The 23,171-nt window shown below is 38.3% G+C and overlaps 1 protein-coding gene across 4 annotated transcripts in view; it reads left to right on the top strand.

Moving 5' to 3' along the window:
* Positions 1-21,807, top strand: part of sertad2b (SERTA domain containing 2b) — a 42,524-nt gene extending 20,717 nt beyond the window's left edge. The window contains exons 1-2 of one of the 4 annotated variants that reach the window (XM_079856412.1): positions 4,515-4,792; positions 17,459-21,807. In XM_079856412.1, the coding sequence (XP_079712538.1) occupies positions 17,463-18,602 (1,140 nt within the window). In that variant the 5' untranslated portion in view covers positions 4,515-4,792; positions 17,459-17,462 and the 3' untranslated portion in view covers positions 18,603-21,807. Of the gene's footprint in view, positions 1-4,514; positions 4,793-17,455 lie in introns of those variants that run through there. The other 3 variants (XM_079856414.1, XM_079856413.1, XM_079856415.1) reach the window with 3 other exon arrangements.
* Positions 21,808-23,171: the final 1,364 nt, after the last annotated feature.

The raw sequence follows: 23,171 nt of genomic DNA, 5'->3' as shown, positions 1-23,171 counted from the left end.
GAATATAAATTTTCAGTAAAAACCTGTTTTTCATTAACTGATTGAATGTTAAATTACTACTGAAATACTAGTTCTGTTTTATACTTTTTATTATACACACAACCACCAAAAAATTCAGGTGGTAATGAGAAAGCCACATGTTGAATCAAAGCTCATCACAAGCTTTTCCAGGTAAAGTGTCATGCCCACAAGTACAAAAAACCACCATGGTAACACACAGCACTAAGATAATGTAATAAAAACTTTTCACTTTCAAAAATTCGAACTTAATTTAACAACATTCTACTGTAAAATTACATAAAATGTCCCATTAGATTTATTACATTTATTTTTTACAGAGTAAGGGAACTTATTGTTAACCAATTAAATTAGGTTTTTACTGTAGCATTTTTAGTCTTTTTTAATGATTTTATTTACATTGTTCATGTGTATGTAATACAAAAATATCTTAAATATGAAAGACTTGCACATCATAGTAGGGTTAGTCCAGGAAATAAAGCAGTTGCTCATTATTTGGTAGTGACTCATTTGGTTTTTTTGAATGGTTGCCCACACTGTTCGTGCCATGTTCAGTGCTCCTGCTGAAGGGGCAGTTTTTGGGAGGTTCCCACAACAAATGATCACACACTGTCACAATATATAAGACGGGCTTCGTAAAGGAAGGCAGGAGAGATTCGGATGAATAGAAAGAGAGCGAGGGAGAGAAAGGGAGGGCAGAAAGAGAGAGACAGGGAGACAGAGAAACCGAGGGGGAGAGAGAGAAATGGGACGGGCTGCGTTTCCTTGCTTGTAGTGTGGGGGAACAAAGGGGATGTTGTAGATGCCGCCCAGCGGCCAGCACTTCTCCGTCCACCTCGACTGCTCACTGAGCCATTTCCTGTTTTTGACCTGAAATCTTTATTTAGAACCACCCTTCTGCTCAGCTCTCCTCCTCATTTATAACAACTCAGAGATAGGCACAGGAACATGGATTCACACCACTGCTTTTTTTCTCACGTCTACTCCAGTGATGTTTTTTGTGATATTTGAGGGCCGTATAGCTATAGTGTAAGATCGATGTGTACATGGCTTTAGATGTTTAAAGAGGACCTACATACATATATGCACTTAATATTGCCATAATATATGTTATATTGCTGTTTGAGCATGAAATAGGTCTGCAAATATACAACGCACGAAGTACACTCTAAAGAGATTTATTCACTATATCAGTAAGCCCTGTTTCTGAACTCCCTGAAACGCCTCATTTGTAGTCTTCAGTTTTCTTCCGGGAATGGACGTCATTATATTCCTCATTTAAATAATTCCCGCCCAAGGCATACGCAAAATAGGGACGAGGCCTGAGTTGCTAGTAGTGTGTTGAAATTGCGGCTAGGGTAAGGGCTGTGACATTATCGAAACATGCTCGAAACGTTTGACCAATCACAACACACTGGTCCAGCCGACCAATCAGAGCACAATGCATATTTTCGGAAGGAGTGGCTTCATAGAGGCAGGAACTAAACAGAGCAGACTGGAAAAGAGGTGCTGCAATAATATAAAATATGTGAAATATAATGTGTTTTTTGAACATTGAAGCATGAAAACCTACTTTTGAAAATGACAAAAACAAAGTCAAGTTTTGTAAAAGGGCATAATAGCTCCTCTTTAATAAAGTTAGCATCTTTTGTGCAATGCGCTGTTGTTGTTGTGTGCACAATATGCGTGGCTTTCTTTGACATTCGAACAGCAACATCCTAAACTGGCTGCGAGACTTAAAATAGGTGAGTGTTGTGCCCATCATAATGCCTCATAGCCATGGCAATGGTACATGAATGGTTTACACAGTATGGATACATGCCCTGTGTTATTGCAGTGGTGGCAATAAATAACACTGCATTGCTGAACTGTGCAAATGATGTTGGTTCCCTCAGAGAATTTATTTATGTATTTTGGATTGCGTATTTATTTTGGAAATAATACTTAATTGCCGCATAAATATAGTGGATCACGTCTAAAAATAAGAGCAGACAGTGAAGCATTTTATTCTGGGATGATGCATTGCTTAAAACAAGTTTGCCACTTTTATGATCTCAAATGTCATATTATGTCCAGTTTGAAATGATGTATTTATATCTGGCAAAGCAATCATTTAGGCAGTTTTAAACATTTACAGAATGTATGACTTTTTTTTTTGCATCAGATATTATACTCTCTTTGATGTTGTTGTAACTCTCCTGAATTGACCTTGAGCTTATTGCGAACAAGGCATGATTTATTTGTTTAATTGTTTGTCCTGTTTATTATAAATATTGAATCATATTGTTTCATTTAACTGCCTGTGTCTTAACTGTTAATATACAGCTAGAGTTCTAGTGTACAGGAATACAGAATGAACCATGCAGTGCTTGTCCTTGCCATGTGGTGGCAGTTTGATAGCTTGAGGCCCTGTAAGAGCATCATCAGTAAGGTCTTACAGTATACAGCTGTGGTCAACTGGAGTCAAGCACACACATTGCTCTCCTCACAAAGAAACCATTTTTCATTACATGAAATCTACTGAAGAACATTTTGTTTTATCAGCCTTAACCATTTGCATGACAGTACACTATCTCATGACTTAAAAGTATTAAAGCATCTATTGAATTTATTTTGATAATTATATATAAAAAAGTGTAACATTTCTTGTGAAAAAAGCATAATTTGAACTTTACAGCATGGTGGGAAGACAAGTAAATAATCTCATTTCATGTTCTCTATTTTAATACAAACTGTCGTGTTGACTGCATTCCTCATGCTCAACCTTCAACCCTGTTACCAAAGTAAAAATGATCAAACAAATAATTTCCTTTGCAGCTTGTGATGATCTAGGCCACAGCTTTAAGGGATAGTTCGCCCAAAAATTCAAATTCTGTCATCGTTTAGTCACCCTCAAGTTGTTCCAAACCTGTATGAATTTCTTTCATACACAAACACAAAAGAAGATATTTTGAAGAATAGGCCTATGGGTACCAGTTGATGGGACGCATTGACTTCCAAAGTATTTTCAGTGGGGACAGGGTTCATTAACTGTTTGCCGTATTCTTCAAAATCTCTTATTTTGTGTTCAGCAGAAGAAAGAAATTGATACAGGTTTGTAACAACTTGAGGGTGAGTAAATGATGACAGAATTTGATTTTTTGGGTAAACTATCACTTTAAATTAAGCTAAAATTGCCGCCGTTCTCTCTCTCTATATATATACAGGTGCTGGTTATAAAATTAGAATATCATCAAAAAGTTTATTTATTTCAAGAATTCAACTTATTAACAGGTGAAACTCATATATTATATAGACTCATTACATGCAAAGTGAGATATTTCAAGCCTTTATTTGTTATAATTTTGATGATTATGGCTTACAGCTTATGAAACCCACGAAATCAAATTCCCAGAAAATTAGAATATTACATGAAATCACACAGTAATTACACAGTAATACCATGGTCATTGAACCAGGTTTTGGTTCTTTTGGCAGTGTGGGCAGGTGCAAATCCAAAAGGAAGCATGAAGTGCTCTGAACATGTCCTGGTAGACGGCTGCGTTGACTCTGGATTTAATAAAGCACAGTGGACCAAAGTCCTCTTTTCTGATGAGAGCAAATTTTGCATCTCATTTGGAAACCAAGGTCCCAGAGTCTGGAGGAAGAATGTAGAGGCACACAATCCAAGATGCTTGAAGTCCAGTGTGAAGTTTCCACAGTCTGTGTTGGTTTGGGGAGCCATGTCATCGGCTGGTGTTGGTCCACTGTGCTGTCCACTCAACGCAGCCGTCTACCAGGACATTTCCAGAGCACTTCATGCTTTCTTCAGCAGACAAGCTTTATGGAGATGCTGACTTCATTTTCCAGATTTTGATTTTGTGGGTTTCATAAGCCATAATCATCAAAATTATAACAAATAAAGGCTTGAAATATCTCACTTTGCATGTAATGAGTCTATATAATATTAGTTTCACCTGTTAAGTTGAATTCTTGAAATAAATCAACTTTTTGATGATATTCTAATTTTATGACCAGCACCTGTATATAGCCTATCTTTTATTTATTTCATATTTATTTGAAGAAAATTGCTACAAATTTGAGCAAAACATTTTTGTTTGAGTAAAAAAAAAAAAAATCGCAAAGCCCATAGAAAATAAAATAAAACCACTCATATGAAATGTAGTTTGACCTCCTGAAGTTTTTAATTAGCATTTTCTGCAGACTAAGCACCTTTCGCTGACCAGAACCTACATCATTTTTTTAAGAGCTTCAAACCCTGCTAGGTTCAGAAGAAAAAGCACATGTAGACTATAAGAACTTGTCTTATTTTTGCTGCCTATGTGCTATGAGAGACAAAGGCTGTGTCTCGAAACCTACTGAGCTGCCTGCCTCATCTAACGGATTCGGCGTCAGTTCAACTCACGCACGCTCTCTCAATGCGTCCGTGACGCTATCTAGGCAGGCAGCACGCTAGGGTTTGAGACACAGCCCGAGAGTTAGTGGGTGGACGCGTGGAGGGAGTGCTTGCGTGTGTAGGGGTTGGACTTTTCCGAGGCCAGGCTCTGTGTAGTCGAGCACAAGTCTCACTCGACGTCATTCGCTTTTGGAGGCGATTGTCGGTCATAGTGACTGACTCGGGGCTCGCTTATAGTCTCCCGTCCTTTTCTCTCTCCACAAACTCACTGCCGACCTTCCCTATCAGCTGCGAGAGTTTTATCGGTACCGACTGTCAACAATAAAACAAAGATCCATCCCGATGCTTCAATTTATTCCTCCACTTGAAGTAGACGAGGTAAGCGTGCATCTTATTCATAAATAACTGAGATCATGTAAGTGGCTTGGAAACGCTGCGGCGTCACTGATGTTGCTCATAGCAGAGGCAACAGTCATACATGTATTCTTGCATTGTTGTCTGGCGGTCGGTGCGATCTTCGGAAAGTTCAGAGGCATGTCGCAACCCAAGGCAGAACCGCTCTGTAGCCGAACCGAGTCGTCAGTTAAATCCCATTAAACATCTTGATGTTTCTACATGTTTATGCTTGCGCTCTGTTTTACTGATATTAAAGATACAGATCCAATTGGCTGAAGAGTTCAGCTCTGGGACAGAGGTCCAGAACCAGACAGAGACTTTACACTGAAATCGTTTGAATATTGTTTTATTTTATTTTTAATCATAAAACATAATGTTGGACCTAACTGTAACTGGAAACTAAAGTTTTTTTTTTTTTTTTTTTTTTGTAGGTAAAAATTAAAGTGGCAGCCTGTTCATTACACATTTCAACCACTTTGAATTTAACTGCTGATGAAGTTGAAGGCTAACTGAAATTATTGTGAAGATATTAATATAATATTATGATGATTTTGGCAGTCTCATTTGTGTAGGCTATAAAGATGCATGTTCATTTCACTGTTGAATTAGACATGGCTTGTAAATGGGCTCTTTGGTTTAGATTAGATGGTAAATTGGCATTGAATAGCTTTGACACAGTAGATGATTTTTATTTGATTGTAGATGTAAATGTATTTGGTCGTCATGGAACAAATTCACATGCTGGAAAATGGCAGTGGGGGGGGGGTGGTGGTGGGGGGGGGGGGATTGAAGGACAGTGTCTTCTTGTCTCAGTGTGTAAGCAAAGTTGTTCGTCTTTGTTTTTGAAAATGCTTTTAAACCACACTGTGTAAAAAAAAACTGCAGGGTTAAACTTAATTTTAATTTTTAAAGTAAAATCTTAAGTCTCAACCTGCAGTGATAAGTTCATTACCATGTAGTGAAAAATGCTACATTGTTTTCATAACTTAAACTGATTATTCTTTATCTTTATTGTTAAGACCTCTTTGAAACTGTGGCGACTCAGAGAAGCAGTTATTTTGCAGTTGCTATCCTTGTCAGACACACTGGCATTCAAAGTCCGAATAACTCACATGCAAGCACACACACACGCACACACTCAGTAAATTCAGAGGATCAAGGTCCAGTTGGATTTTCTAGTGTATGCACGGTTCACATTAAGCAGAGTAGATTACAACCCCTGCTTTCGTCAGTCTGCTCATCATATTGCTGTCTTATTTCCTTGAAACAAAAAAACCTGACTCTGTGACATTTACATGTTGTACTCTCCGTGTCATCTTGAAATGTGAACTTCCTTCCTGCAACACAGTCACAGAAGTAAAATGAGGTTTTGTCCCTCAATTAATCGTAAATGTCACATTCAAGGTCCAGAGAATTCACCTTTTTTACTTTTATAGTGTTGTGCGAGTGGACAAAGTTATTCTGTACCATTATATATTGATGGGCCACTCATGTTTTTCCTATAAGGTTTACGCTGCAAAGTTAGACTTAGTCTTGTCAATTGGATATTGTTCCAGAGATGATATTTGTCTTTTAAAGACAAGTTTCACTTACACTATATTGCTATTTCAGTTGCAAATAAAATATAGCTTGTCTTACAATCTAGTCTCTTAAAATGAGATATGACTCTGCTTAGTCAAAAGAGAAGGACTAGTGAAAAGAAGAAAGACTAATTATTACTGTTTATTAGTTTCATTTCATGTCACCTGCTGCTTGAGTTTTATTTTCGTTTAAATGGTGTGCGTGTGGACGTATCTTACACCTTCACATAGTGCTGTAAGACTTCTGCCCCTCTGGTCAAACCGGTTTGAGTGGCGTTCCTCTCTATGCTACTGTTTAGCTGGGTTTTTTTTTTAACAGGAGTCTGACATTTAGGAGAAGTTTAAAGGAAGCTTTTATCTTTCCTCATGTATATTGCACACATTTTTTTTTGTTTTTTTGTTTAGTATATATCACAACACAGGTTAGGTAGGTTACTCCAAAAACTGTGTTATTTTTTTAGGGAATAATTTTAGTGCCAAACTACTGAGTATTTCATAAATCCTTCCGTAATGTATCTCCAATTTAATGTAAAAAGTATGTAAATGAGTGCATGATACAGTGCTTTGCAACAGTCAGTGCCTGTGGAAATCTGTAATGTGGGTTGTCTTGTTACTCTTGATGACGTAAAGAAGCTTCTCTGAGTGTGTGCCGCCTCTTTGCTGCTCACAGACCCACAGCTCTGCCTGCTCTAAGTGTGTCACCCTCTCCATACTTCATTTATGAGTTTCGTAAAGTTGCTCTTTTATGCTGATTGATAGATCAATATCTATTAGCCTACTAGTTGGGTGATAGTTGGCCATTATGAGATCATTTGCATTGGCTAGTGACTGTTCGTTTAAATTCAGCCTTTTTCCTTGTTTATGATTATATACACAATGAAGAGGGGAATGCGTTCAATTGATCAAAAGTGACAGCAGAGACATTTATGATGTTACAAAAGATTTCTGTTTCAAATAAATGTCGTTCTTTTGAACTTTCTATTCATTAAAAAATCCTGAAAAAAAATGTTTCAAGGTTTCCACAAAAATATTAAGCAGCAAAAACTGTTTTGAACATTGATAATAATAAGAAATGTTTATTGAGCAGCAAATCAGCATATTAGAATGATTTCTGAAGGATCACGTGACACTAAAGACTGGAGAAATGGTTGCTAAAATAATTCTGCTTTGCCATCACAGGAATAAATTATATTTTAAAATAGATTAAAACAAAAAACAGTTGGTTTAAATTTTAATAATATTTTTACAATATTGTACATTTTTACTGTATTTTTGATACTGTATTCAAATAAACGATTCTTTTTGATCAGTTCTTTCAAAAACATTTAAAGATATATATATATATATATATATATATGACTGATATAATACTGATACATTATATATATATATATAATGTATAATACTGATACATTATATACATTACATTATACATTATGTATATATAATGTATCAGTATTATATCAGTCATAGTAACTGTCTTTACATAGCGTTACTAGTTATGACTCACAATGCCTAAAAATGCTGTGACATCTTACAGACATCTTATCTGCTAATTTGAAGAGCATCAGTTGCAGAATGAGTTTTCATCTGCACTCTTGAAACTCTGAAAAGTGAAGACAGGCAGCTCTAAAAATTGCTATGCCCATACAGCTTATTTGTCTGTTTATTGATGTATATTGATTGTTTTAAAAAGCAGTACAGCAACAGATACATATGTCCACTTGTTTGACTGTCTTTAGTATTGTAAGCCTTTGCTGTGCAGTAAAGATCGTAAAGCAGGCACGAGTGAGGTACAGTACAGATCCAGCATGCGACAGTTTTACAGACATGTTATTTTGTAAGTTTTTAAGATGTCAGACGGTTGTCTGACCCCTGCAGCTTTCGCTCGGTGCTGTGTGAGAATGTGGCGTCTGGGCCTTCTCCATCTGTCTGTCTCAATCGCTCTATGTTTACTGTCTCGCACATCCCTCTCTCTCCTTTCTCACACTGCCTTCTCTCTGTCTATCTTGCCTCCCCCCCCCCCCATTTTTTCTTAGTCTTTCTCACTTATTTGCTTGTTTGTTCAATGTCATTGGATCTTGTTTAGGAGTTTAAATTACACTCCATCTTTGCACTGCAACAAATTACACTAAGTACAGATCCCAAGTGGAGAGGATGGTGAAATATGTACCTGAAATCTTTCTGTAGAATTGAGTGTTTCTCTGTCTCTTTCCTCTCTTATCATCTGTCATTAAAGCAAAATTAGTTTTGTGCCTGTTAGTTAATGTTAACTTTGAGGCTAATCTATATGTTAACTCCTAATTGTTAACAAAAAATTCATATTTACGTTTTTTCTATTCTAGGAAAATTGACTAAAAGTATTGATGATTCATCCTGAACAGATTTTTTTTTTTAAATCTAATGAGATCTCTTGAATGTGAATGCCCCTCCCCTTAATTAAGTGCAACTGACTAACATTTGCATATGATAGTTAACGGCTGTGCTAACATATATAAATTTTCTCCATAGATGAATACATTTTTAACGATAACTTATAAACCTTCAAAGACTGACCTACTGCGAGCTATACAGTAGGTTGTTAATCGATGGTATATACTTTTGTTGAAGCGATCGATTCATTATTTCAAATCTTTTTTAAATAATTGTTCAACAGAAGAATTCTTGTTGAAAACCACATTACCCATGATTCTGCAAAAAAAAGAGGATGGAAACAAGCAAATCATGCCAAAACAACTTTTTAGTGCCCGCCCACCCCCATGATGCACTGCGAATGACATAATCGAGTCAGTGTCTCTAAATTCTTAAATATGTGTATGCATAATATGCATGTTTTCCAGTAAATGTAAAATATGTTGTTTGCTTCTATATTTATTATAATCAACATATTTAAATCAATTCGCTTTTAAATCATTTTTCATTCAGTTGTCATTCATTAGTTTAATCTTTTACTTTTGTCTTTTTATATCATTTTCAAATACTTGTTTTGCTTCAGTCAAAGTTTGTTGTGATCCACCTCGTAGCTGGTTGGTTTGGTTCATGACTTTTAACTCTTAAATTCCTGTGGGAAAAAATAGCATCATCCAGTAGCATCATCCAGATCACTCTTTCACGCTTCATGACTGGTGTTGTCCTTTATGTGTGTGCAAATTATTAATGTCTGTATATGTTCTTTTCATCTGATGCACTCATTTGCCATTAGTGAATCTCAGTATTTCTCAGCATAATTCGACTTTGTCTATGTTTGTGCATTTATATCTGCAGGTGTTTGAGAGCTAGAGACAGCGTGAGTGTGTGTTTGTGGGAATCAGTACCCTCCGGATCTGAAATAGCACTCTGTGGAGGTGAAGGGGGGAGGGGAGCTCTGAAGCACAGGCATGGAAACGTGCAGATCCTGTTACAGGATCATAATATCACTGAAAACTCTGTGCTCTGTGCTCCATCCTTTCCGCTGCACTTGTTCGCCTGCTCACACCATCCTTTCTGCCGCATTCTCTCACTCTGTCTCCACCAGTACACCCAGTGCCGAAGCTCCGGCGTCACACCCGGTCCCTCATGTGCCGTATGTGCTATGTGTAGGACTGGAACAGAACGTACAGCCTGCCTAGCAGCCCTGACATATTTCCAAGCTCTGCTCTGACAGCTCAATCAGAGCTCTCCTCCGGAAAAGGCCTATGCCTTCATTTTTACGCTAATTCCACCGTTTTCCATTGCTGTGTTTCAGAAACGCACTTACTGGTGCTGTGCACTTGCCGCGAGACTCCGCCCACACGCTGTTCTGATTGGCTGTGGGTTTTGATTGATTTTGACGCATCTCGCAGTCGCGTCGCGTGGACAGACAATTTATTTGTTGCTGGAATCTTATCGCATCTCGTCTGGTTAGGACACGTGTTAGGGAGTAAAGGGACAGGTTGTCTGTTTATGAATGTCTCTTTGCGTGAGGGAACACGGTGTGCTCCCCCTGCGCTTCTTACTGCGGAGAACTCGATATTCTCCTTTTTCCTCATTCTTTCTGGCTCCTCAAGTTGTCTTCCTGTGGTTAGTATATCCAGGTCAGGAGCCAAAGAACAAGTTGCCCAGTTAATCTGGTAAAGGCCACTGACCATCACATGAAGTAAAAGAACCAAGAGAACCGAGAAGCAACAGTAGTGGTGAAGGTCTTCTCACTTATATTGTCTATCTCTTTGGTTGTCTCATTATACTTCTTAGTTCCCTACGATGTGAATCACTATATATTGAACACAAAATTGGGCTCTAGCAAGGGCCTTTTAGCCTCTAAACATCGAGACACTGATTTCCATTGTTTCCATTGTCAGACTGACATTTTTTATATAAAAAAAAAATGTACATAATGGCATATATATGTATGATTGTTTATACTGTAATAAATGTTAGCACCTCAGTACAAGAAAAATTCAATTAATTTATTTGTATAGCGCTTTTCACAATACATATTGTTTCAAGGCAGTTTTACTGAAAATAGTCTTTTTAATTCCTGAATAATACTTCAAAGAAGCTTGATTTATTTATTTTTTCATGCACATTAGCGATAAAACATTTTTTTTTTAATAAATTACAAACCAACTCTCTTTTAAAGACAGAAAATAAGCTTTTTTCTTTGTATATTGGTACTTTTGCTTGTGAATATAGTGAGCAGCCAATCGGTACTGGCTTTTACAACGAATTCTGGAAATTTCTAGGGAGCGAATGTTTCAGTGCACTGAAGTGATTTTGACAATGGAACAGAACAGGCCTAGAAACTCCCTGGCCAGTGTACTTCTGAACTAGGGAGCAGAATGATACACACTTTGACTTTTCACACTGAAGATGAAAGTAAAAGGATGGATGAAGCAGAAGCAGACAGAGGCAAAATCAGAAGGAATGCGTTGGGTGGGGCGGCAGTGGCATTTGAGCGTTGCAGACAGTCGTATCCACTCCTCAGCGTGAGTCACAAGGACGCGTTCAGCTGCCGTGGCATTCCTCTGTGTGGATTACTGTGGGAAACTTTATTTGCTTGAGACTTTCTTGAAAGCTTCAGACAATGGCATACAGTTCTGGGGCCAGTCTGGGTAAGTTTATATCCAAAGTGAATGACTAAATACTTCTGTGGTACTGATTTTTGACTATTTTGACTGTCATGTTTGTGTCTGCCTCTCCGAATCACTCCTAGATCTAAACACAAATTTGTAGTGACTTTTTAGCTGCATAGTGTAAGATGCTATTTTTATCACTTGAGTCATTCTTATACCCTTTATCTTTTACTCATCCACCAAAAAACCTCTCAAAAATAGCCTGAAATTGTTTTTCCTACTGCAAAAATAGTCTTTCAGTCTGAACGATCGTTATAGACGTCACGTTACAATTTTATTTTTAATAGCTGATCCTTTACTGTAGCAGAGGAGGTGTTTAGAAGTTGAACTAAATGACTAATTTGTGTTCGTATCTGTCACTATTTTATTTATTTATTTTTTGGGGTTATTCTTCCCATTTCAGACTTATTTTATCTCATGGCTTATTGATTTAAATATCTCTCTAAATATCTTTTAAATTGAAAAATTCCCCCTAAATGTTACTGAACCAAATTGCATATGACTGTACATCTTGGTTACTTGTTCATAAACCCTACATATCATGAATTATTTGCGTGCTCTGCATGTAAACAGCATGCTCTGGAATGTACATCCATCAGACGTAACCCGTTTTCTCTCCAGCTAGTCGTATACTGTTTTAGATTCATCTCCTCAGAAGCAGCACAGTCAAGGAAGAGAAACATTTCTTTCTTTAACTTTACTCAGCCCCTCTTCTCCCCCCAAACTCTCTCTCTCTTTCTCTCACTCTCTTTGTCAAGTCTTTGGGTGGATTCCCAGCTGACTGTGTTTGTCATGGTAACAGGCAGCAAGGCAACAGGCCCAGCCACTTGCACTTCCTGAGTGAGTGGAGCTGCCTGACAGATCTGCGCCTGCGCAGTGTGTGTGTGTGTGTGTGTGTATGTGTGTGTGTGAAGGCAGGGCTAGGGTGCGTGAGGCTGTCAGCCTGTATTAGGTTCAAGCCCACTGCAATGCTGCCTACTGCTACCGGGCTTCACTTTATGCTAATGAGGGGAGGCCTCAGGAACGGGCTTCCTTCTCTTTCTGTCTCTCTCACTCACTCACTCCTTGCTGCCATCTCTGTGCTTTCCTTGTGGGCTAGAGAGAAGACTGATCTATTGTTTTAAATGACTCATGTTTTACTCGATAAATAACCATTCTGACCTTAAGTCGATTTGAAATCAAAATGGACTCTTTTTACTTAATACATGTTCATGGTCTTTTTGTGAGTGATTCATTGGCACTTTTTACTCCAAAGGAAAAAATTATTGGTCTTAATAATCGTTTATGAAAATTTAATAACTTGCTTTGCTTCTGAAACTACTTTCTTTTTTTGCTGACATCACCAAGTCCTCTTACTGCCCACAGTCAGGTTAGACCATATTTAATGGTTGTACTGTCTTTAGGTACAGACACACAATAAGTTAATTGTAGTTTTAAGCAAATGTTTAAAATCCTTTACACACATGAGGTGAAGACTTTAATCACATCAGTAGCTGTTTTATTTTAGACGGATTGCCTCATGTGGTTTGCTATCTTAGTCAAGTGCTATCCTTCTTTTTCCTTGAAGGAATTCTTATTTCAGTGGAATACACTATGAGGTCAGTAAGAATTCTTTTTTTTTAATGAAAGAAATTAATACTTTTTTTTTTTTTTGCATTTAATTGATCAAAAGTGATTACAGTAAATGCTGTTCTTTTGAACTTTCTATTATTCAAAGCACCAAATTATTATATTATATTATATTATATTATATTATATTATATTATATTATATTATATTATATTATATTATATTATATATATTAGAATGATTTCTGAAAGATCATGCGACACTAGAGTAATGGCTGCTGAATATTCAGCTTTTCCATTGCAGGAATAATTTACATTTTAAAATATATTAAAATACAAATCAGTTATTTTAAATTGCAATAATATTTCACAATATTACTTTTACTATATTTTTGACAAAATAAAAGCCTGGTGAGCATAGGAGTCTTTCTTTCAAACGTGAAATAAGTAAGGGATAATGTACATCCAGCCGGTGGTTCTCTCAAAATAACCCCCGACAGGATGATGAGGACCCCGACACGAAACGGAGGGGTCTTGATCAGCCTGAAGGGGGATATTATGAGAGAACCACCGGCTGGATGTACATTATCCCACTTATTACACGGCTACTTGCCACATAAGTAAATAATTAGACACGAAATATTGATCTGAGTTGAAATATTTTATTAGGTCTTTAAACGCAAAGCTTTCGCGGAGAGAGCAGTTGCAGCGCGGCAAGTTCAAACTAAACGGACATTTAAGAGATATGGTATACAGTCATTCATATCACTTATTAAACAGCATTATGGGGATATTGATTTCAAATTAAACTGTTTTAAAATCGTACCTGTTTGTATCTCATAATCCAACAGTGTAAACAATGGTCACAAAATGGCAACAGCTTCGTGTGTATTCAACAGGAGAGAGCGAGTGCACGATACTGGATGGCATAATTAAATAACTACACAAAATATTGATTCGACTGAGTTTTAATATTTTATTAGCTCACCAAATGAAAAACTTCCACAAAGAAAAACCGTTCCTAGCAGGCGTATAGCATTGCTGACTTCAGTAACCCGGATGAGCCTGCGTTATCTGTTTTGAGCGGTTGTTATCTGGGAATAACATAGCGCTGGATGGCGCTATTGACCAATCAGAATCAAGTATTCCACAAGAGTCGTGTAATAATTCAAAATAATCTTGCCGACCCCAAACTTTTGAATGGTAGTGTATGTTGCAGTAAAGAAAGAATTAAAATGGGGTGGCAAATGCTATTTTAAAATATACAGTGTCTCAAAGAATGAATGAAATCTATGAAAGGTGCAGTATGTAATATTGACAGCTAGTGGTTGAAATGTGTACTACAGTCCAAATTCCAAATTATGGAGAGGGTTATTTCTCCTGCCTCCTCCTCCTCAGACTCCATGCTCAAGCTGGTTGCCAGATTGAGGGCACGCAACAGGAACGAGTGCAATTGACAATGCAGTTGACAAGCCTTACACTGTAAGTTAGGCTCTGTCCCAAATGGCACACTTCATATGCACTTTAGGTTTTGTGGGCTTACAATGGCTGCTGCGTGCACGTGTTAGTTAAATCCATGAGACCGAAGGGTGTCCCATTTGTCAATTTAGGTTTCAGAAGGGTGCTTGCGAGCGCCCCCTTTGCGGTCGATATGCGCCCTCGATGCACACTTTTGCCGACCCCACACTGATGCAAGCTCCGCAGCAGACTTCTTCCCGACAGTCAAAGTGCCCTTACGTCACGAAAGTGCGGACTCGTAGGAAGACCGTAAGTGTTAGACCAAAGGTTGCCATTTGGGACAGGGCCTTAATTTATCCGCCTTTTTTATGCCTTGGACATAGAGCTTTTTAGATGGATGCCAAGGCTTTTAGGTTGGCTAAAATCTACAGTCTCTGACCTAGTTTGTTTTCTGGCTTCCGTGGCAACAATACGCTGTGTTTTCTGCCAAATGGCTACCCAGAGTGTCGAAATACTATTGGGTAAATTAGCAGTGGGCGGGATCACACAGAGACCAAAACAAAAACAGACATTCCGACATGGAATGCACTTTTCAAAGTAGAATATCTGGCTGTAGCATTGTTTTTCGGAGAAACAAGGATGTGGACTTAGCATGTTTTCTAAATCTCTGCAAACATATTATGGTATTTTTGTGCTTTATACAGTCAAAAAATAATTATAACATGCAGCACAATTAATGTAGCTCAACTAGAAGAGCATGGTGCTCCAAATGTCAAGGTCACGGGTTCAGTTCCCAGGGAACACGCATACTGATCAAATGTACGGTATAATTTGAATGCAGTGAAAATCGCTTTGGATAACAACGGCTACCAAATGAGTTAAGTTTTAAATGACTTATTCTACACATGACAAAAACCTTTCATTAAAGGGTGTTTTTCTAAAATAGCTCCCACACACATGTGAGTCACGTCAAGTTGTAAGCATGATGAAACGTTCCAGTGTACAATGTTAAGTTGTTTGGACCATCTGTGTCTCCACACCCCCAACCCCCAGACCCTTTTTCCCCTAGTCTCTCCTTAAGCAGAGCAATGGTGAATCAGTGCACTGTAATATTACGGTGGCCCATGTGACCTGTTTTAAATCTCTCGTATCATGAACCTAGAGCTACAGCATCTGAGAACACTACTGCCTACATTCAAAGCTCAGTGTAGGTCACACACTCGCTCCTTCTCTCCGTCCCTCTTTTCCACCAAACACTCAGCTGGATCTTGTCTTCCTGCAGCCAGCATGTATTTAAGCAGGGAGTGATCAGGGCTTTGCACTCGTCTGACACATTCTTACCGTGAGTACTTACTGAAAGTCTGACACACATTTGCAGCACGGCTCAGGAAGGAGTAGTCAGAACTGTATTCCTGTAAACGCTCCTGCGATAGCAACTCATGGCTTACATTTATTTCTAGCACCACATCTTTCCCCTAAAAGTTTGAATTCTTGTGTTTAGAGATTGTTGTTGCTAATGTCCTATTGGAGATGCTGTGATTGCTAAACACTGTGTGTACATCGGAGTGTGTACCCATATTGTTACCTTATCTGTTTGGCACAGTTGTAACGTGAGGCATTATGGGCTCTCTGCGATGGATGCACAGAGACTGTACTGACTCTCACCTCTCTCAACTCTCTGCAACATCACCGAATGCTAATATGACAACAGCTTGCAAGCCAATGTCATAGCAACCAAGCTTCAAGCCACAAATCTGTTAATCAAAACAATTTCTTGTATTTGTTATTCATCTATTGGCTATATTATTAAAAATATGTACATATTGTAGTTAAAAACACTACATTACCTTTATCGAAAGTGTTTTTTGATTATCTCTAAACAAAAAGTTGGTGTTTTTGTGAATTATCAAGATGTTGACCCAGGTTCAAGAGATATCCCAGTCCTATTCCCTCTTACTCTGCTTGTACTTTCCTGTATCTTTCCTCACTATGCTTTCAAAAAAAGAAAGAAAAGCCAAAAAAGTGCAGCTTCTGTGAACTAGCAGCACCCAACAGAATAGCAAAAATAATCAAACAGGTTTCCCAAACACTCCCCCTTCCTGCCATTGGTCAGACAAAAAGACAGCCTCGCCCCCGAACTCACACCATTGGTTAAGCCAGTGTTGCTATGTTAAACTGGTTGGAATTCTCAAACAAACACCAATGTTTTGATAGTTTCGCAGTGTTTATACTTTTATACCCTTCAAGTGCACCTGGTAAACTCATACCTCAAATTCAGGAGTTTGTTTTTACACCATGTCACATATTCATGTAGGAAACAGAACAGGGAAGTAGCCTGAAAAAAACAAAATAATTATATTGTGAACAGTAAACCCAAATAACTACATCTGAATTCACAATGAGGATTTTTTTATCTCTTATTTTATAAATTGTATCAATGTTTTTGTTACTTAAAGCAAATGGTGAAAGTTTTTGATTTGACTTGCTTTCCTCTCACTGATCTCTATAAAAAGATATATTGTCTATAATATATTGTAGTAGATCAGTGTTTCAAATCAACACGCCCCTTCTAACATCACTACTTGAAAACTAGTAATGTATCATCCAGAATTCAGAGTTTCCCACTTGTAAATATGACAGCACAGCACCCCCAGCAGCCCTACTTCCCGTGCCTCTGCTCTACATGTTCAACTAGCATGGAGAAAGTATTTTAACATAGAATTATACACTTACACCTTTAACATCTCAGTTTTTTAAAATGTTTATGTTTGACCTTTTTGCCATTAGATATTTTTCTGTAGATCAAGAAATTTATATGGAACCAGTGTCAAGTCGTAAGAGAGGTAAACAGCAATGAGTCATGAACGTAATGAGTGGTTATGTGGCTAACACACTCTATCTCTCTCTCTCCCTCTCTCTCTCTCCCTCTCTCTCTCTCTTTACTCTTAGCAGATATATGTTGGGTAAAGGGGCAAAGCGGAAACTAGATGAGGATGAAGAGGGGCTGGAAGGCAAAGCGTTGGCGGCAGGGCCTGGAACGATGGCCGACGGGCTCTCAAAGGTCTCCTACACACTGCAGAGGCAGACCATCTTCAACATGTCTCTGATGAAGCTGTACAACCACCGGGCGCTCACCGAGCCCAGCTTGGAAAAGCGCGTGCTCATCAACAACATGCTGAGGCGCATCCAGGACGAGCTGAAACAGGAGGGCAACCTGCGGCCACTCTTCTTTCCTCCTTCCCCTCCACCCGACGACCCTGTGGACGAGGGTTTCCGTGAGGCACAGCCTGCCTTCAGCGTGTTGTCCATGGTGGCACCGCCACTGTCCCAGTCCCCAGCACTTTCCGCTCCAGTCCTTACATCGCCTTCGTCAGGGCTGTCAAACCAAGCACCTCTGGAGGCCTGTCTTACCCCAGCTTCGCTTTTAGAGGAGGACAGTGTCACGCTTTGCACATCGCCCTCTCCGCTTGCTCCTCCTCCTCCTCCTCCTCCTCCTCCTCCTCCTCCACCAACCTTGCCCAGACTCCCTTCACCTGTGACCAGAGACAGTTTTTCTTCTGCCCTGGATGAGATTGAGGAGCTCTGTCCTTCACCCTTACCTACAGCTACATCTGTGCCCGGTGCTACCTCCCTCTCGTCCCTTACATTGACCCTCCAAATGCCGCTGTTTCCCCCCAGCTTAAACTCTGGGGTCTTGGACTCCAAAGACTGCAGTAAGCCTTGCAGCCCAAAGCTTGGAGGGCTGGTCCCGCTGCCCGAGGAAAGCTCAGCGGCCCCCAACGCACCAGAGAATCTTCCTCCTAACAGCCTGGACATGAGCACCTCACCTTCCGCCTCGTCCTCGGGCTTTCTGACAGACCTTGCCCTGGACGACATTCTCTTTGCAGACATTGACACCTCCATGTACGACTTCGACCCCTGCACTTCATCCTCAGGTGCGGCTCCATCGAAACTGGCGCCCATGGTGACGGCGGACGAGCTCCTCAAGACTCTTTCGCCCTACAGCGGTTCCGCTCCTGCTGTCAGCTCAAACCAACCTTTCAAAATGGACCTCACTGAACTGGACCATATTATGGAGGTGCTTGTAGGATCATGACCGGGTTTGGAAGGGAACTGGGGAAGAAAATGCAAAACCAATCAAAGAGTTTTTAAATAGAAACTGAGAAAGAAACTAAAGAATCACTTTGTGAGTGTTTGGAGTTTTTTTTTTTTTTTTTTGTACAGTTTTGTGTTCGTTTTGTTTTTAAAGACAAAGGAAATTGTCCATTTTAATGGTGATGTTTCCCAGTACTACTTCTCAACACTGTGCATGCACTGTGCTTGCCTGTCCCAAAAATGAACATGAAGAAATTTTATGGAACACACTTTGGCCTCTGGCAGATCCGAGTGCCTTCATTTATGACCACTTGGTAAATTACTGTTTGTTTGTCTTGTCTCATTTTTCTCATAATTTCTAATCGAACAAGATGGATTATCTGAGAAGTAGCATCTTTCTTTCCCCTTCTCAGCATACAGGTGCAAGAATGTGCAACGGCAGCCCTATTTTCATATTTTTCTTTCATTTTCACAAAGCACAAAGATTTTAAAAGAGGAACTTGGTTATTTTGTTTGTATGTTTTTCTATCCAGAGCTGTTTTATTGCTTTTTAGTAATATTCAAAATAGTCTGTTAATATGTGGTCATTTATTCATATATTTTTTTGGGTCTGTTTCCATTTTAATGTTCATTAAGGGATAGTTCACCATGTACTCACCCTCATGTCCTTTCAAACCTGTATGAGATTTTTTCTTCTGTGGAACATAAAAGAACATATTTAAAAAAAATATTTGTTGTCCTTATAATGAATATCGATGGGGTCCAATGTTGATTTGCACCCCACCGACTTTTCTTTAAAATATCTTTTTATGTTTCACAGAATAAATAAAGTAGTGCACGTTTGAAGTGAAGTGAAGTTGAGTAAATGATGATAAGATTTTCATTTTAAGTGAACTACCCCTTTAAACCTCCTTCAGTGAAACATATGCATTTATGAAATGTACTCATTTATGGAACATGCTTTACCGGGTATTATTTATTCATGGATGTGTGTAGTGGTCACATATTTACAGTCAACCAACCAAATTTCTTGTGATCTGCCATAACGGCTCAGATTCCATGTGTTTACGTCTCAGCTGGCAATGTATTGTTTTACAGATACATTTCTTTGATTAGCCAACGCTAAACGCTAAACCCCTTTATGCTACAAATAATGGATGCAATCAATGCCTTCTGATCAGTAATAAGCAAACTGTCAACTTCTCTCAGGCATTTCCTTTTTGTCTGAGTCAAGGCATTGCCGTAACTTCCCTATTTTGGCCTTTGGTTTGGCTTTATATCATCATTCAGACTCAGTGGCTGGTTCAGTTTTAATGCTACACTAATGCACAGCAAGAGGGTCAGTGCATGTCTCTTCGTGCAAAATGGGGAAAAAACTGTACCGCACATGTAAGTTTATGGTTGCTATTCAGTTCATTTTCAACTATTTCCATCTTCATAATCTTTTTGCCAAACATTTCCTTCATATACATCTCTCACCAGTACAATGGTACATTTCTGTTAACATACTAATGCATGCAGGATTATAGCTCATAATTGTACAGATGTCAGATGATTTGTGTATGGTTTGGTCTTATTTTATCTTATTTATACCATTGTTTGTTTGATTTTTTTATTTTATTTTAATTTTTTTAATGGTATCTGTTCGTGTTCCAGTCAGACTCTCTCTCTCTCTCTCTGTTGCCCTGCTGGGTTTTAGTGTCGTTTGGCCAGTAGGAATGGTCACATTACATTTAAGTGGAGTTTATTTGGGGGAGTTTAAGTATGCACAAGTTTGGCGGGAGAGTATTATGCATGTATGTGCAAAAGACAGCACAGTATATTTGCTAAAAACACTTGCTTTAAATCGCTGAAATCAGATTGGTTGGAAGGATTATTTTATGTGCATCTGACATAAAAGGAAAGGGACCATTTATCATATCGCCTGTATAAGTTTCACATTGCTGTTTGTCGCACTAAACAAGCTATCATTAATAATGATAGATTTACATACCGACAAAAACTGTGCATTATATGCCTTCCTGGAAAGTGCAATGTCAGTGAGGGAAGAAAACTTGTCAAATGTGTATTTTTAATAAGTATATTATTCAACAAATAAGTGTGACCATTAATAATCTGAGATTTGAACTTCCTGTCACAGAGACCTAAGCTAGAGGTGACGATTTGGATTTATTACCCAGAGTTCAAGAGAGAGATTGTCTGAGAATTAAAAAGCATGAGTGAATGAGAGCAGAGCGGACAAAACTATGGAATCAAAACTGATTACAATTTCTTATAGGATTTTTAGATTTGGAGTGTTTGTTTTAAGTTATTTATTTTTTTGTTTCCTGTGTAAATATATTTATTTTTTATTTTATGCTAACATCCAGATTGTAATTTGTACAGAATATGAGATAGGAATGTATTATGCTTATGGGAATGTATCACTGCTTATTAATTGGGGTGGAAGCCATTTTTTTTTTTTTCATCTTGTTTTAATAATGCATTATTTTTGTCTGTTTAGTTTCTTGTATTATAATTTGGTGTGGTGTTTGTGCTAGTCATCTAGTCAAACACTCCCTGTCGCTATTTAATTATAAGTATTTAATGTTTTATGTATTTCAGATTGCGTGCAAGGGAAAGGTTTGTGAAGCAATACTTTATTCTCTACAAACTTCAGAATTTCAATCTTCCAAAGCCTATATCTGGGAAAATCTTTTTGATAACCCTCAATGCCAAATGTAAAGAAGAAAGGCAGCATGATTTCTGATGGTATTGGTTGTTGTTTTTTAACGGTATCTCACTGTCCCATGGTTCAGGCCATACATTCGGGGAAGTTTAAAGTGGTTTCAGGATAGTGACCACTGGGATTATTCGTGTGTGTGTGTGTGTGTGTGTGTGTGTGTGTGTGTGTGTGTGTGTGTGTGTGTGTGTGTGTGTGTGTGTGTGTGTGTGTGAGAGAGAGAGAAATAGAGAGACAAAATGTGGTGGAGGGTCTAAACCCTTTTTCTGCTCATTAAGAATGGCCGTATCTTCAGGCCTTTGAGCTGTGCCTTTTTCTATGCAATATTACAGACACATTCATTTTGAGAAAAATAACCCATCAACTGATGATCACTGTATTTGCATCAAGGTGTGGACTGTAGAATATATATGAAATATGGACATGTGTCTATGAATTTGAAACAGTCTTACTTTTCTAGTTTTATATCATACAATAAACGGATAAAAATGACATTCTGTGTTTGTTTTCTTCATTTTCCTTTAAAATCAAGCATGTTACTATGTTTAAAGACTGTAGTAGTGAGTGCATAGACAATTGAACAGGTTAAGGTATATCATTTCTGAGTCACTCTGCTTTGTTCGAAACGGCGGACATTTTTCTGCATCAACAGTTGCCTCCATTTTGCACCTATGACTCATGGCCTGGTAGCAGGAATCTATTTCCAGTATTGGGGCCACACAGCTGTGTAGCAAAGACAGTTTTAGCACGTGGCAGTGTCTGTGTGAACTGTAGGGGGATGGCCAGCTCAAAACATAGCTGAACTGATCTCAGGCCAGCGAGAATGTTTCCCCCCTGTGGATCATGTTGCTTTTTATCAGAGTCAGTGTGTAATCTGTATCACTCAAGCTGACCATCTCACCTTTACTATTTGTTTTTCTTTATCTAAAACAAGTCTTTCAGTTACGATGTTCAGGATGCTCTGGAAACGGCCATAATCCTGCGCTGTCAGTCAGGGCTTGTTTTCGCTTTACATCCCTCTATGGTCAAGCTTAACACGTTTCGTGTTTCACGTGCAGATAGCGGGTGAAATATTTGCCTTCTCATACTGTATTGTTTCCAGTAAGCGCTATGGGGCCTGTGTCATAAAGCTGACTAATTTGCTGTGGTTAGTATCCGTCCTTTCCCTTCAATGTTCTTTGTTGGCCCACTTTCATCCACGGGAAGAAATGGGTCAAACCAAAGGAAACGAATGTATGTTTCCTTACTGCAACTCAATGCAATGAATCACTAGAAGACGTGTTTGCAGTTTCGTTAACTTCAGTCATTTAAAGATATATCTGAATACCTATATTAAGCACTCAAAATGACTGACAGATAGTGTCTTCATGTTTTTTATGCTAAAAACGTTTTAGTTGAATTTAAATGAACATTTAATTTTTAGAAGACATTCTAAACGAACAAGAATTGTTCGTTTGTTTTTAATTCACTTTGCACTTTTTGCACTTTACAATCCAAAAAAAAAAAAAAAAAAAATGTTTTGATAGATTTCTGTAGTCTTTACTGAATTCAGTGTACGGCCAGCTACCTTCTTGTTCGTTTTCCATATCTCTTTGGCTCCTCGCACCTGAAGAAAAATGATTTTTTTTGTCAATTTAGAGCGCAACAATTTCTTATAGTTTAGAAGACATTCTAAAAAATGAATACTTAAGTATTAGCCTAAGTCAACATGAAATAACGTTCCTCTGAAACAACTTTTTGGATGACATCATGAATTTCTCTACCTCTACCTGAACCTCTGACTTCTAACTTGCCTCAATTCTATAAACACTCACTTTTCAGGAACCAATCAAAGATAAAAAAATAAAA

This window comes from Squalius cephalus, assembly GCF_949319135.1.
Source record: "Squalius cephalus genome assembly, chromosome: 21".
NCBI lineage: Eukaryota > Metazoa > Chordata > Actinopteri > Cypriniformes > Leuciscidae > Squalius > Squalius cephalus.
The sequence above is the reverse complement of the archived record's forward strand: the minus strand, read 5'-3'. Positions and strand labels throughout refer to the sequence as shown.